This window comes from Metopolophium dirhodum, chromosome 7 (assembly GCF_019925205.1).
Source record: "Metopolophium dirhodum isolate CAU chromosome 7, ASM1992520v1, whole genome shotgun sequence".
Lineage (NCBI taxonomy): Eukaryota > Metazoa > Arthropoda > Insecta > Hemiptera > Aphididae > Metopolophium > Metopolophium dirhodum.
Genome location: NC_083566.1, coordinates 27,285,504 through 27,299,487, shown reverse-complemented (window position 1 = coordinate 27,299,487; position 13,984 = coordinate 27,285,504). Strand labels below are relative to the sequence as shown.

General features: G+C 32.7%; 1 protein-coding gene across 5 annotated transcripts in view; it reads left to right on the top strand.

The window, feature by feature from the left end:
• LOC132949218 (disco-interacting protein 2) overlaps window positions 1-13,180 on the top strand; it is a 157,372-nt gene extending 144,192 nt beyond the window's left edge. For 4 of the 5 annotated variants that reach the window (XM_061019992.1, XM_061019991.1, XM_061019989.1 and 1 more), the window contains 16 exons: window positions 5,518-5,655; window positions 5,846-6,122; window positions 6,246-6,412; window positions 6,549-6,871; window positions 6,944-7,067; window positions 7,182-7,883; window positions 7,959-8,193; window positions 8,254-9,062; window positions 9,145-9,275; window positions 9,360-9,606; window positions 9,687-9,954; window positions 10,020-10,184; window positions 10,259-10,374; window positions 10,470-11,192; window positions 11,823-11,946; window positions 12,034-13,180. In XM_061019992.1, coding sequence (XP_060875975.1) covers window positions 5,518-5,655; window positions 5,846-6,122; window positions 6,246-6,412; window positions 6,549-6,871; window positions 6,944-7,067; window positions 7,182-7,883; window positions 7,959-8,193; window positions 8,254-9,062; window positions 9,145-9,275; window positions 9,360-9,606; window positions 9,687-9,954; window positions 10,020-10,184; window positions 10,259-10,374; window positions 10,470-11,192; window positions 11,823-11,946; window positions 12,034-12,286 — 4,802 coding nt within the window. In that variant the 3' untranslated portion in view covers window positions 12,287-13,180. The remainder of the gene's footprint in view (window positions 1-5,517; window positions 5,656-5,845; window positions 6,123-6,245; window positions 6,413-6,548; window positions 6,872-6,943; window positions 7,068-7,181; window positions 7,884-7,958; window positions 8,194-8,253; window positions 9,063-9,144; window positions 9,276-9,359; window positions 9,607-9,686; window positions 9,955-10,019; window positions 10,185-10,258; window positions 10,375-10,469; window positions 11,193-11,822; window positions 11,947-12,033) is intronic. The other variant, XM_061019990.1, reaches the window with a different exon arrangement.
• Window positions 13,181-13,984: the final 804 nt, after the last annotated feature.

Below are 13,984 nucleotides of genomic sequence, written 5' to 3'. Positions count from 1 at the left end.
TGCAATGATTGCATTCGACAAAAAAACGATTTTGAGCGGACGAGGGAATCTTTTTTATTTAATTAATCGTTTCTATGGTGATAAACAAAGCGTTTTAAGAACAGCTTAAGAACGATTTATATAAATAGGTAATTTATATAATTATAATTGTAATTTATAATTATGAAATATCATAAAAATGAAAAAAAATATAAAAGAAAAGAAAAAGCTCACAAGTCCCTCAAATGTTTTGAAAATTTTACTATGTCTAGGTATGGATAAGTAAACAACCCAAATTTCAAGTTTTTAACTGAGTGACAACAAAAAAAACTCCCATAATTAAAATGTCTATAAATAGCTCAAAAATTGCTAAAATTTTCCGAATTTTAAACCGTAAGGAACAAAATCCAAAATACAACAAAAAATATCACTTGTTATTTTTCATTTGAAGCAATATTTCTGGTAGAAAACGTCGTCCATAATTATTTAATATTATAAAATCGTGAAATCGTACGTTTTTTCTCCTTTAACCGCTTTTATTTCGAGTAGCGTTTCGAAAATCGAAAAATGACCTCTTCAAAGTACCAGCTCAAGAACATTACCTTTCAGAAAAGATGTTATACTTGATACTTTTGAGCAAGTTTAGAGGGAGAAAAAGTGTTAACAGAATAAAAAAGGTGGGCAAGTGGATGTCGCTCTGCTGTACTGTAGGTTACAAGTGGGTCACTGTATAATGGATGGTATTAAATTTGAATTCAATGATATATCATTGTATAAGAAAAACGATTCTGAGTGGAGACGATATGTCAGTCTAGGTATAAGACATATTATACACTTATCTATGGTATTAAAAAAAAAATTGACCTATAATAAATTCCAAATTAATCATATCACAATATCCATTAGGTACATATAACGCGTTATACATCAACAACAAACCGTGATACTATCATCATAATATATCGATGAAAATATTACAAATTAGAAGTTTCAAGTGCCCACGAATAATATTCTACAATCACAACAAAATAACTAAAATAGTTATTCTAGGTTTTTATGTAATTTCGTCCAAATTTGAACTTAAAATGACTATACAAATAAACTGTGCTTGTGTATTTTTTAGATTTTTTGGTAACCGAATTATCTATTTACATGGAATCTTGTTTTAAATTTTCAATCCTTAGCTATAAAAACTGAACATTTTATAATTTATTAATTACAATGGTTGATAATTTTCGAGATTTTGATAAATTCTGTCCAAATTTGATCTTTAAATGCTTATAAAAAAAAACTGTGCCTATGTATTTTCAATATTTTTCAACTGCTATTGTAAAAATATATCAGGAGTCTTGTATTAAATTTTTACACTTTTTGGCCCAACAGATAAAACTTTATTGATATTTATAGAAAAAAAAAACTAAAAAAATTGAAAACTGAAAATGCCCGTAAACAGCTCAAAAAGTGTCAAAATATTTTCAAAATTGTATGGTGTATAGGAAATGCTAATATAAACATTCAGTGAAATTTTCATGTATCTACAGTTATTCGTTTTTGAATTACAAGAAAATAAGGAAATCGGTACATGAGAAATCGAGTGAATATCTAATGTTGTAAAAATATGAATTTAAAACGCTCATAAAAATTTAATTTGACTTTCTTGTAGAAATTTTTTTTTTGATAAAGTTAGACAAACTTATGAGGAATCTTGTATTAGATTTTAAAATCTTAGATTTAAAAAGAAAATTTTTTATGAATTTCTAACTCAAAATAATTTGCAAATTTTCGTGATTTTTCCGTATTTTTTCAAGATTTGAACTTTAAACGTGTATAAAAAAAAACTGTGACTAAGGATTTTTAATTTTTTTCATCTGCCTTTGAAACAATAACCTAGGAGCCTTCTATTAAATTTTCAAGCTTTTTTACCCAACAAATAAAATTTTATTGATATTTATAGAAAAAAAATTTAAAAAAACTGAAAACTGACAATGTCCGTAAACAGTTCAAAAAAAGTCAAATTATTTTCAAAATTGTATTGTGTATAGAAAATGTAAATATAAACAACCAGTGAAAATTTCATGCATCTACGGTCATTTGTTTTAGAGTTATACCAATAACCAAAATCGATTTTGTTAAAAATCGATTTTGCGTAAAAATTCCCGTTTTTCCTTAATTTTTCTTTTGTTTTTCACATCGCTTTTGAAAACTACTGGGAAATTAAAATTTTGACCTCCCCAATGCACCAACGATATTCACTTTCCCATCGAACAAGATACTGAAGTCGAAAATCGAAGCATTATTTCGACTACTTATCGTGTACACAGACACAAAAATAAAAAAATAAAAAAAAAATAAAAAAAAAATAAAAAAAAAATAAAAAAAAAAAATAAAAAAAAAAACACACATCATTGTAAAATCAATACATTCATCGTTTCACTCAGAATCTAAAAGAAAAAGAAATAAACATCATTGTAAAACCATCACATTCCTCGCTCCGCTCAGAATCTAAAATTAGGTCAGTTTTTTAACGTGATTTATGTTTGAGGAATATTTTTTTCATAGATACTATTATGTACATGGCCGACCCTGCATAATATTATCTAATACTCTGATATTTTATATCTATAAACATTATTTAATAGTGTTATACATGTATTATATTACCTACGTAAAACAACTGTTAGGTATAAATTATGAACATTATGAACAGTCAAATAAAAATAATTCAATTTAAATAAAGTTACTAGAGGTTAAACACCTTCGTTCTAATACCCTCGTTCGTTTTTAAACAACAATATTACCTAGTTATTTATTACTTATGTTCATAAACTTAAGGCAATTGCATATTATTATTACGGAAGTTTAAAAATTTTAAACGGTACGTTTTTCTTACAAAATTATACCACTTGATAGCCTAACTACATATTATATTACACGCATCGTAAAGTATATTGCAATAAGGTCTGTTCGTTTCTTATTATGGTTATAAATACTTTAGACTTTAGTAAATAAAACCCGTCTTACCAAGCACATCAATTCCAATTTACTAAACGTATAATATTTTTTATGGTCCTTTCGCCCGGAACTTTCTGCAGTTCGTTCAGTTTCAATACCATTTAGAATATTTTTTACATCACCAAAACTGTTAAAAACACCATTCTTTCGCATTTTACTTTTAGAATAGTTTATCTTGTACGTTTAAATTGTAATTAAAATATATATTTACATCGTGTGGTGAAGGTATGCAATCCACCACAAATTATTTTACCATCACACGAACGACGTCATACAATGCCAGTAGTTTTTGAGTAAAACATATTAAAAATTTACGAAAACTAACATCACCGTGTGTAATTATTATAGTATTATACATTTATATAAATTGTATTATTATTATTATTATTATTGTTTATACATGTATGAATACATGAATGCATGAATATCACATAGTTTGAGCCTAAAGAATTAAATTTGAATACCTATCATTACAATCGAAAAAATTAAGTTTTATATCGAAACCTGTGTGATCGTATACAATAATTTATTTACATATAATCCGTGTATTCATGTATAATGCCATAATGGTAATCGTCGTCGTCTTGTATAATATTATGATACCTACAGAAATCTGTTGACTGTTGTAGGTATGCTAAGTATATGCTACCTATACCAATTAATTGTATGGTAATTTAAGTATAACATACTTTTTTATTGCTAATAAATGATAATATATTCATCTTTGTCAAATTGTATTAGTATATATTATATTGTTTTTATGTTGTTCCAAAAAACTTCTAACATATTTTCTGTTAATGCATTCTGCTCGTCATCGCCACCATTATTCTTACAGTCGGAAATCTAACATAATTGTGGCGTACTTAACCATTTGTTAGATTGAACTGTTATTTAGTACCTATACCATGTTTATTTATTTATTTGTATTCATGTAATAAAAAATCAAATAATTGTAATGGCACCATCGATTTATACCAATATAGCATCGATTCCGCCAGAATAGGTACATAGACCTAACCGTCTATGAAGTGCTATAGGTACCTACTACAATATCTATACGATCATACAGTGCCCTAAGCCTGACATTTTATGGTCGTGTTCTGATGATATTTTTCGGGCATGCATACCGTTTCTAAGGAGTTCAATATAGGCAATTTTCTATTTGTGTGCATGCGGCTCGTGTAAATCTGTGCGTAGTAAGTGATCATTAGTGTGAGTGACTGTGTATAAAATAAATAGCAGAGCGCTACCGCACGTGCACACACATGTCAATAACTCAGCATTTTACACACTATAGTTATAATTACAAAATATGTGAATTTTAGTGAAACACTGAAACTCAGTTTCGTATTTCAAATAATATAGCTTCCTTATAGTGACGTATAACAGTACACCTATTATACAAATTGAAGAGAAGAAGTTTATCTAGGTTTGTATTGGAGTCGATTTTTGATATTTGATTTTGAATTATTGTAATTAAAATATCGAAAATTGACTTGTAAACAGACAGAGATTAACTTATCTTCTACAATATTGATAATAGGTGTATTTACTCTCAAACCGCTCAATAAACCATATTATTGGAAATACAAAAGTACTTTTTTATAGAATTTGTCAATACTATTCATACCTTTTAATAGCAGATTATTAATTGAATAGTAAGAAGAAGGCAGTATTATGGACCTTTAACTATTGTTAGAATTATAATTTACGGTTGGTAGTTAATAATTTTCTGGTAGCATACAGCACTGACGGCGTTGCGGTAGGTAGCATACAAATTTAATATTAACATAACATCCGTAGTACCTACACGTTATTAAAAACAAATAAATACCTATCATTCCTTTTTAATATAGTATGATGTGTTCAACAAATAACAATTAATATTCATTAATGATAAATAGGTATAGTATCCTATTCCAAGAAAAATGTTTAAACCATTATCAATACAAAAATTTAAATTTTGTTAATAATTAATAATAATCCTACCATAGAACACCATTAAAAACAATTCAGCTCGTTGAACTTAATTTTTTCTACGGTTGTATTACATTGCGTATATTATTTTAATCGTATTTTGTATGACGGAATTTACTACAGAATTATTATAGAATATACGTTGTTTGTTTAGTTATAATTTGTAAATGTATCTGTTAGTTTATTAATAAGTGTATGTCTTATGTTATAATGTTAAGTCGAATTTATAGAAACCGTGTTTTAAGGTACACATATTATATTCTGTATAGGTATTAGGTACTATATGTGTATATTTAGTTGCTTTTATTATTTATTATGCTTTTTTTGGTTTAAGGTTTTTTGTAGACTTCAGCTTTCTCTATACTCTACCTATATTGTAACTCCGTTTATAATACCTGTTGTGTTTAACTATAATATAATATTATACGGTTTACACCATATAATTTTCATAAACTATATATCACATTTAAATATATATTTTATAATTTGATAATATTGAAGAGTTGTATTCTAGTATCATAATAACGAAATATATTTCTATAATTTTAGAAGTGCGACAAGAAGCTGTACAACAAGCTCTGGCGGCTATGCAGTCTAGGCCTAAACCGTCGTTGCCGATGCCCAGCAAACGAACCTCGGTTATGGCGAAAAGTCCTGATCGGTCAGCCACCACGCGTAACGAAACCGGTGAGCAAATATACCTACTATTATACATATTATATTATATTATTATTACATTTACTATTATAGTTGATATATTATTGGATGAGTGGTGAGGGGGTACCGTGTCTGATGTTTCTTTTTGAACCCAACCCAGCAGCTTAACCGAAGTTTCTTTTTTAATGTAAATCGTTAACGCGATATCGCGTGTTTTCAGATTCCAGCTCAGATGACGATAGCGTTGGTGACCATATACCTGACCGAGGAGAAGCCAAAGACCGTGGTAGCGGTGGACGTGAACGTAGCAGCGGAGCGGATACCAGCAGTACCGGTGGGTCTGCTAGAGACACACCGCCACATCCAAAGACTGTTGCTGCCGCTTCTACCACTGTCGCTGCCACTACAATTACTCCTTCTACTACTCATGGACCACAGCATCAGCCCCCGCCGTCGATGCAGCAGCACAGACACCATCACCATCACCATCACACTAAGTGAGCGCGAAAACCTTCAATTTTATTTTTCGGCTATCGAGGGGTGACATACCGTGGTTTCCTAAACATTTGATACACTGTTATTATTAATTGTTCGTCGACTAAATTGTTTTGGGTTTACAGGATTCCTAATGGTGCGCCCGGAGGCGGGGTGTCCGGCAACAACGGTCCCGGTTATTGGGACGAGTCCAGGACGATTATCGAGACTCCCAAGGAGCAGGATAAAATCAAACGCAATAAGCCCGAGGTGACTGAAGTGGCTGACATGTTGCACAACGTCCGACCTCCATGTGAGCAAACAATCCGATAAAATATGTTTTTAGAATATAATATAAATAATCGCGCTTATATTATGCTACTTTTTGATAATATTATATTAATTGTCACTTGCGTGCGCTGTTATATTCGTGTTTGTATATCTTTCAGACCCTCAACCTCCAGACGTTACGAATAACGTGACGCAGTCAAGGAGATACACACCTGCGGACCGAGTAAACCGGTACAGCCGAGATTCCAGACAATCGTCCAGCGACGATGGAATGGGCACGGTATCCAGCAGCGGCCGCTGGAAAGTGTCGGCAAAGATTCAACAGTTGTTAAACACACTCAAGCGACCCAAACGGCGGCCCCTGCCTGAGTTCTACGAAGACGACGACGTTGAACTCGAGATCGCGGCCAACCCTAAGGATCCCAACGCACCGCGACCAGAAGGTGCCTACATGTCTCCGGCTTTGGGTGAACCGCTATCCGTGAGTACCTGGTAAAAAAAAACAATTTGATATGCCTAAAACTAAACGACAATGTTGTTTCAATCACCACAGGTGCCATCAGGACTTCCTCGTAATTTGGAAGCCGCTCTGCAACGTTACGGTTCGAGTACTTTTAAAGCTCCGGTAGCTACTGTATTGGACCCTAATGGAAAATTAAGCATCACACTTACTTACGGTAATATTTTGTTTTTATTTCAATTGTTGTATGTACACTGTTTTGTGTGTACACATTTATTTATACACAACTGTTGGCTATTCCCTGCTTATTTTTTTTGTGTTGGTATTTTAGGTAAACTTCTTAGCAGATCTCACAAAGTGGCCTACACTCTCCTCAACCGTCCACTAGTCAAGGGTAATGGTGGCGGAGAGTGTTTGAAACACGGTGACCGTGTAGCTCTAGTCTATCCGAACAGCGACCCGCTAAACTTTCTGTGCTCTTTTTACGGTTGCATATTTGCTGGAATCGTACCTGTGCCAATTGAAGTGCCATTAACTCGTAGAGATGCAGGGTCACAACAAATAGGATTTCTGTTAGGTAGCTGTGGTGTTCAAGTGGCCCTGACATCTGACGTGTGTCTAAAAGGTCTTCCAAAAACTGCTACTGGTGATGTGGTGGCGTTCAAAGGCTGGCCCAAGTTGCATTGGTTTGTCACCGAACACTTACCCAAGACTCCTAAAGACTGGTGCCCACCACCTCATATTGGTGAAGACACTCCATCTTACATAGAATACACCACTGATAAGGAAGGATCTGTAATGGGTGTAAGTGTAAGTCGCACTGCTATGTTAAACCAGTGTCGTGCTTTGAGCCAGTCCTGTAACTATACTGAAGGTGACACCATGGTATGTGTTCTTGATTTTAAACGTGAAACTGGCCTATGGCATTCTGTTTTAACATCTATCTTAAATGGCATGCACGTGATCTACATTCCGTACGCTTTGATGAAAGTCAACCCAGCTTCTTGGATGCAAATGATTACAAAATATAGAGGTAAATTTGTTTTCATTATTATTATTACTTTAAATTTATACATTTTGTACTATATAAAACTTGTAAATATTACAGCAAGCGTAGCTGTAGTTAAGTCTAGAGACTTGCATTGGGGTCTTTTGGCGACCAAAGATCATAAAGATATTGTACTTAGTTCATTGAGGTTACTGTTGGTCGGTGATGGAGCTAACCCGTGGTCTCTATCATCTTGTGATCAATTTTTGGCTGTTTTTCAATCAAAAGGCTTGCGGCCAGATGCTCTGTGCCCATGTGCTTCATCAAGTGAATGTCTCACAGTTTCTGTTCGGAGGTAAATTTCATGATTTTAATGTATTAAATAATTTAAAATAATAATTTTTATAATTTGTAGGCCCGGCAGAGCTGGAGTAAATGCAACTGGGCGCGGTGTCTTGTCAATGTCTGGCTTAAGTTATGGTGTTGTTCGTGTGGACCAAGAAAATTCACTTACTTCATTAACTCTTCAAGACTGTGGTCAAGTTATGCCCAATTGTTCAATGGTAGTTGTTAAAATGGATGGTATACCTTATATGTGTAAAACTGACGAAGTTGGAGAAATTTGTATGGGCGGGCTCAGTACAACTACATGTAACTACTGGGGACTTCCAGGCTTATCAAACGCAACTTTTAGAGTTGCACCCATTGGAGAAGATGGAAAACCAACAAACGACACAATTGAATATACGAGATCAGGTCTTCTTGGATTCCTCGGACCTGGTGGGCTAGTATTCGTGTGTGGATCTCGAGATGGTCTCATGACAGTTACTGGACGTAAACATAACGCTGACGATATTATTGCCACAGTTTTGGCTGTGGAACCAATGAAATTTATATATAGAGGAAGAATCGCTGTATTTGCTATACGCGTATTGCGTGACGAGCGTATATGTGTTATTGCGGAACAGCGACCAGAATGCAGTGAAGAAGAAAGTTTCCAATGGATGTCCAGAGTACTTCAAGCAGTCGATTCCATTCATCAAGTTGGGCTGTACTGTTTAGCACTAGTACCACCAAATTACCTTCCCAAGACACCATTAGGAGGAATTCATTTGTCTGAATGCAAAAGAAGATTTTTAGATGGAAACCTACATCCGGCTAATGTTCTTATGTGTCCTCACACATGTGTTACAAACTTACCAAAACCACGAGAAGCGCATTCAGGTATCTATTGTTGAATTATATATATATGCGTTTGGGGATCGGGGTAGAAATTAAAAAAAAGTTTTCATATAATTTTGCCTAGTTGGCGGGACTGTTTCAGACGTGGGACCTGCTTCAGTAATGGTTGGAACAATTGTGCAAGGTAATCGTTTGGCTACAGCACAAGGGCGTGATATTGGCATCATTGATATGGAATCAGATTCTAACAAAACTGTAAGAAAATATGCTCACACATCGAATACAATTTAAATAATCTATTAGTAAAATCTAAATCAATTATGTTTTTATTTTTTTCAGTATCTTTTCATATCAGAAATACTAAAAATGAGGGCGATTAGAGATCCTGATCATGTAATATTTACTTTGGTGAATGCAAAAGGTGGTGCAGCTGCCACATTGACTTGTTCACAGTTACATAAACGAGCAGAGAAAGTTTCCAACTTATTGAATGAACGAGCCAAAGTGAATACTGGTGATCATGTTGCGCTTATTTTCCCTCCAGGAATTGATCTCATATGTGCATTTTATGGTTGTTTATATGTCGGTAAGCTTATACACAAAGAACATTAGCTACAATATAAACTCTTTTATTAGATTTGTATTAAAAATATTTTTATGCTTTAGGTGCTGTTCCTGTAACAATACGACCTCCTCATCCGCAAAATCTTCAGACTACTCTACCAACAGTGCGAATGATTGTAGATGTAAGCAAGTCTACATTAGTCTTATCCAATCAAAATATCATAAAACTTCTCAAGTCAAAAGAAGCTAGCAATGTAGTGGATGTAAAATCGTGGCCAGTAATCTTGGACACTGATGATATGCCAAAGAAAAAAATTGTACCATCTTACCGAGCACCTACTGCTGAACTTCTCGCTTATTTAGACTTCAGGTATAATATAATAGTTTTTAAAAAATGACGACATTGTGTTTCTATTCATTTTTTATATTTTACAGCGTTTCTACTACTGGGATGTTAGCTGGAATTAAAATGTCTCATGCTGCTGTTACATCATTGTGTAGATCCATGAAATTAGCATGTGAACTTTATCCATCAAGACATATTGCGTTGTGCTTAGATCCTTACTGTGGTTTAGGATTTGCCTTGTGGTGCTTAAGCAGGTGTGTATTAATTATTTACTAGTAAAGTGTATTCAGTATATTATCTTAATGTCACTATTTTTAATTAATTTCAGTGTATATTCTGGTCATCATTCAATTCTCATACCTCCATCTGAAATTGAAATAAACCCTGGCTTATGGCTCACAGCTGTTAGCCAGTACCAAGTTCGAGACACATTTTGTTCTTACGGTAATTTAAATTTTGCTTATCAAAATAGATTGGGCTGGATTACAATTTACAGTAATATTAGTATTATAATGAATTATATATTTTATTTCATATAGGTGTCATGGAACTGTGCACTAAGGGTTTGGCTTCATCTGTTGGACTTTTAAAACAACGTGGTGTGAATTTAGCATGTGTACGAACATGTGTTGTGGTCGCCGAAGAAAGACCTCGAATAAACCTAACAACATCATTCTCAAAGTTATTCTCTGCTCTTGGACTTAGTCCCCGAGCTGTGTCCACCAGTTTTGGATGTCGGGTGAATGTAGCTATATGTTTGCAAGGAGCGTCCAGTCCAGAACCATCATGTGTATATGTTGATCTACGAGCCTTAAGAAATGATCGAGTTTCCCTGGTGGAACGCGGTAGTCCGCATTCATTGTGCTTGCTCGAATCAGGGAAATTGTTACCTGGTGTTAAAGTCATCATTGCCCATCCAGACACAAAGGGTCATTGTGGTGATTCACATCTGGGTGAAATTTGGGTACAAGCACCACATAACGCCAGTGGATATTTTAGCGTGTTTGGAAATGAAATAGCAGATGGTGGTAATGGATCAGAACAGTTCAATGCACGACTAGTCACTGGTAGCACGGGTGAAATTTATGCTAGAACCGGATATCTTGGATTTTTAAGACGTACTGAATCAACATCAACACCATCAAGTGTTGCATTACATTCAACAGACACTATTGACATAATGTCTCTTAGTGATTTGTCACTTGCCTCGTCTAACCAATCCACACTAAGTAGTAACACTACTGCTACTGCTGAATTACCAGGTATGCAACATTATTGTTTAAGAATTATAGATTTTTTTTAAATATACATAGGTACAATAGTAGTTTTAAAAATAAAAATATATTTTAATTCCATAATTTTTTTTAAACGATGTTAGATTAATTTTGTTTTTATACATCACCAGATTATCTATTAATTTGTTTTAATTTCTTTATACTTTATATATAGGTAGGTTAGGTTAGGTAGTCAACTATATAAAAAAAAAACTGTTCCTGAAATTGTGTACTTGAAACTTCAACCAGACAGTAAAATTAGTAAAGTAAAATTAAATGAATTTTATTTCTTACTAATTAAAACAGTAAATAAATTAAACAAACAAAACAAAAAATCATCCAATATTATTAACTTAAAACTATAAAAAAATACTATTTTAAATACTTGAACTCTAATTGAATCTTTAGAAAGAGATGAATACTTAAATAAATTTGATTACGTATTACCATACTAAAGAATGTATGTATGTAAGAACGAGTGAATTTTTTTCTTCAAAAAAATTAACTCTAACTGGGTTATTCTTTTAATGAATTATTGAAGTAACAGAATTTGGTAACAGTATTAATTTGGATCACATAAATTGTTTTTAAATATTGTGTCATATTTTATTTATTTAGAGCTTCATGATGCTGTTTTTGTGGTTGGTGCTCTGGATGAAACAATTATTCTACGAGGCATGCGTTATCATCCGATTGATATTGAAAACAGTGTAATGCGATGTCATCGAAAGATTGCAGAATGGTAAGATGTTTTGTGATTTACTATACTGATTCTTATTATTTCAGTGTTTGAATCTTTGATATTAATCCAACTATATTATGATTTTAGTGCTGTGTTTGCTTGGACCAATCTCTTAGTAGTCGTGGTTGAACTGGATGGCAATGAGAGTGAAGCACTTGACTTGGTACCATTAGTGACTAATGTGGTACTCGAAGAACATCATTTAATTGTTGGCGTTGCTGTGGTAGTTGATCCAGGGGTGGTGCCAATAAATTCCCGCGGTGAAAAACAACGCATGCATCTACGTGATGGCTTCTTAGCTGACCAACTTGACCCTATTTATGTAGCATATAACATGTGATCGCCTCTAAATCAAGGGGTCTAGTTTTGTTTTTAGATAAATTTATAGTTGTGATATACAAAATTATTATTATTATTATTATAACAATACACGTTAAATAGAAATCTTAATTATAATCGAATTTAAAAAGAGAACAAAATTCCAAAACAGTAGACTATATTATTATTATTGAACTCTGATTTCGATGTATAATAATTGTATGATAGATGATTTTATTTTTGTTATTTTAAGTTGCCATATTGTGCGTCTGATGGTTGTGATAAAATTTCGGGCCACCATTTCACCTTTTCATTCTCTTTTTTTCTTCAATGATATAACTGTATGTATGACCTAGTCATATGTTAAAAACTTAAAATTTAAATTTAAAAAAAAAAGACATAATTATAGCCATTTAACACTGCGTAGCTTTTTATTCTTTATTATACATAATAAACATTTATATATTATATAAATATATGAATATTGTGCAATCTTAATTGATAATATTATTTGTGACTAGTGTACGTGTGTGTTTGTGTGTATGTAACACACGCATGTACCATACACGTCAACCTCACCATGTCTCAATGTTTTTGTACATATTATGATAAATTTAGTATATATTTATATACATATTTATGCATTTGTGCATAAGTATCTATTGTGAATCAACAGTGAACCTTGCACTGTGTATGAACGTGCGTTTTGTTTTATTTATAATTTTAGACTCATCTTTTCTGTACACAGTAAATAATAGATGCCAAAATGTGTATTAGTGCTCATAATTTTGATTACCTTTAATATATAATATATAATTGAAACTTTGGTTGTACCTTGTGTGAGTGCATATATATGTGTGTGAGTGTTGTGTGCGTGTTTTTTTTATGTATAAATAAAAAAAAAAATAATATAACACGTGTTGATTTTTATTTTCCACTAGTTTGTATTCTATTTAATTGTTTACCGTAATGTATCATGATTATCATTGGGTACCTGCATTTCAACATGTTTAAATAATCTATTAATTGAATAATTGTCAGTTGGTAATTGAAAGAATATTCAATTATTAAGTTCAATTATTTTTGGATAAGCATGACTGTTGAATTTATTGATCAGCGAAGAGTGATAACAAATATTTCATCAATAACTAGCCCACCTTTAATAATAATATTTATTATTTGTTAATGTCAAATTGAAATCAGGAGTTAAAAGGGCGGGGTCGCAGAGGGCTCAGTCCCCACTCCCATACATCAGATGGCGGTTAAGAAAGTGTTCTCTTTAACAAATCATTTCTTTAAATATTCAGCGTTAAAAGTGGGATGATTGTGCTAGCTGAACACGTGTTGTCTCCGTCTTACGAGCGCGTAACATAGCAAATTTTACGCTCGGCAAAACACGTGTAGCCCCGTTGATTTAAAAATTAGAGTGAATTCACCTCTTGTAACATCTAAAGGTAAGATTATTATCTGGACAACCTCATGGGCTTTTTAGTACATTTTAATTTTAAAGCAAGTCGTGAGTATTTTAAGATGTATGAAAAATTTACAATTTTAAGATACTCATAACTCGCGTTAAAATTAAAATATAATAAAAAGCCCACGAGGTTGTCCAGATAATAATGTCATACCTTTAGATTTTATAAGAGGTCAAAATTCGCTCTAATTTTTATACCAACGGAGCTACACGTGTTCTGCCGAGCGAAAAAATGTTCCATGTCAC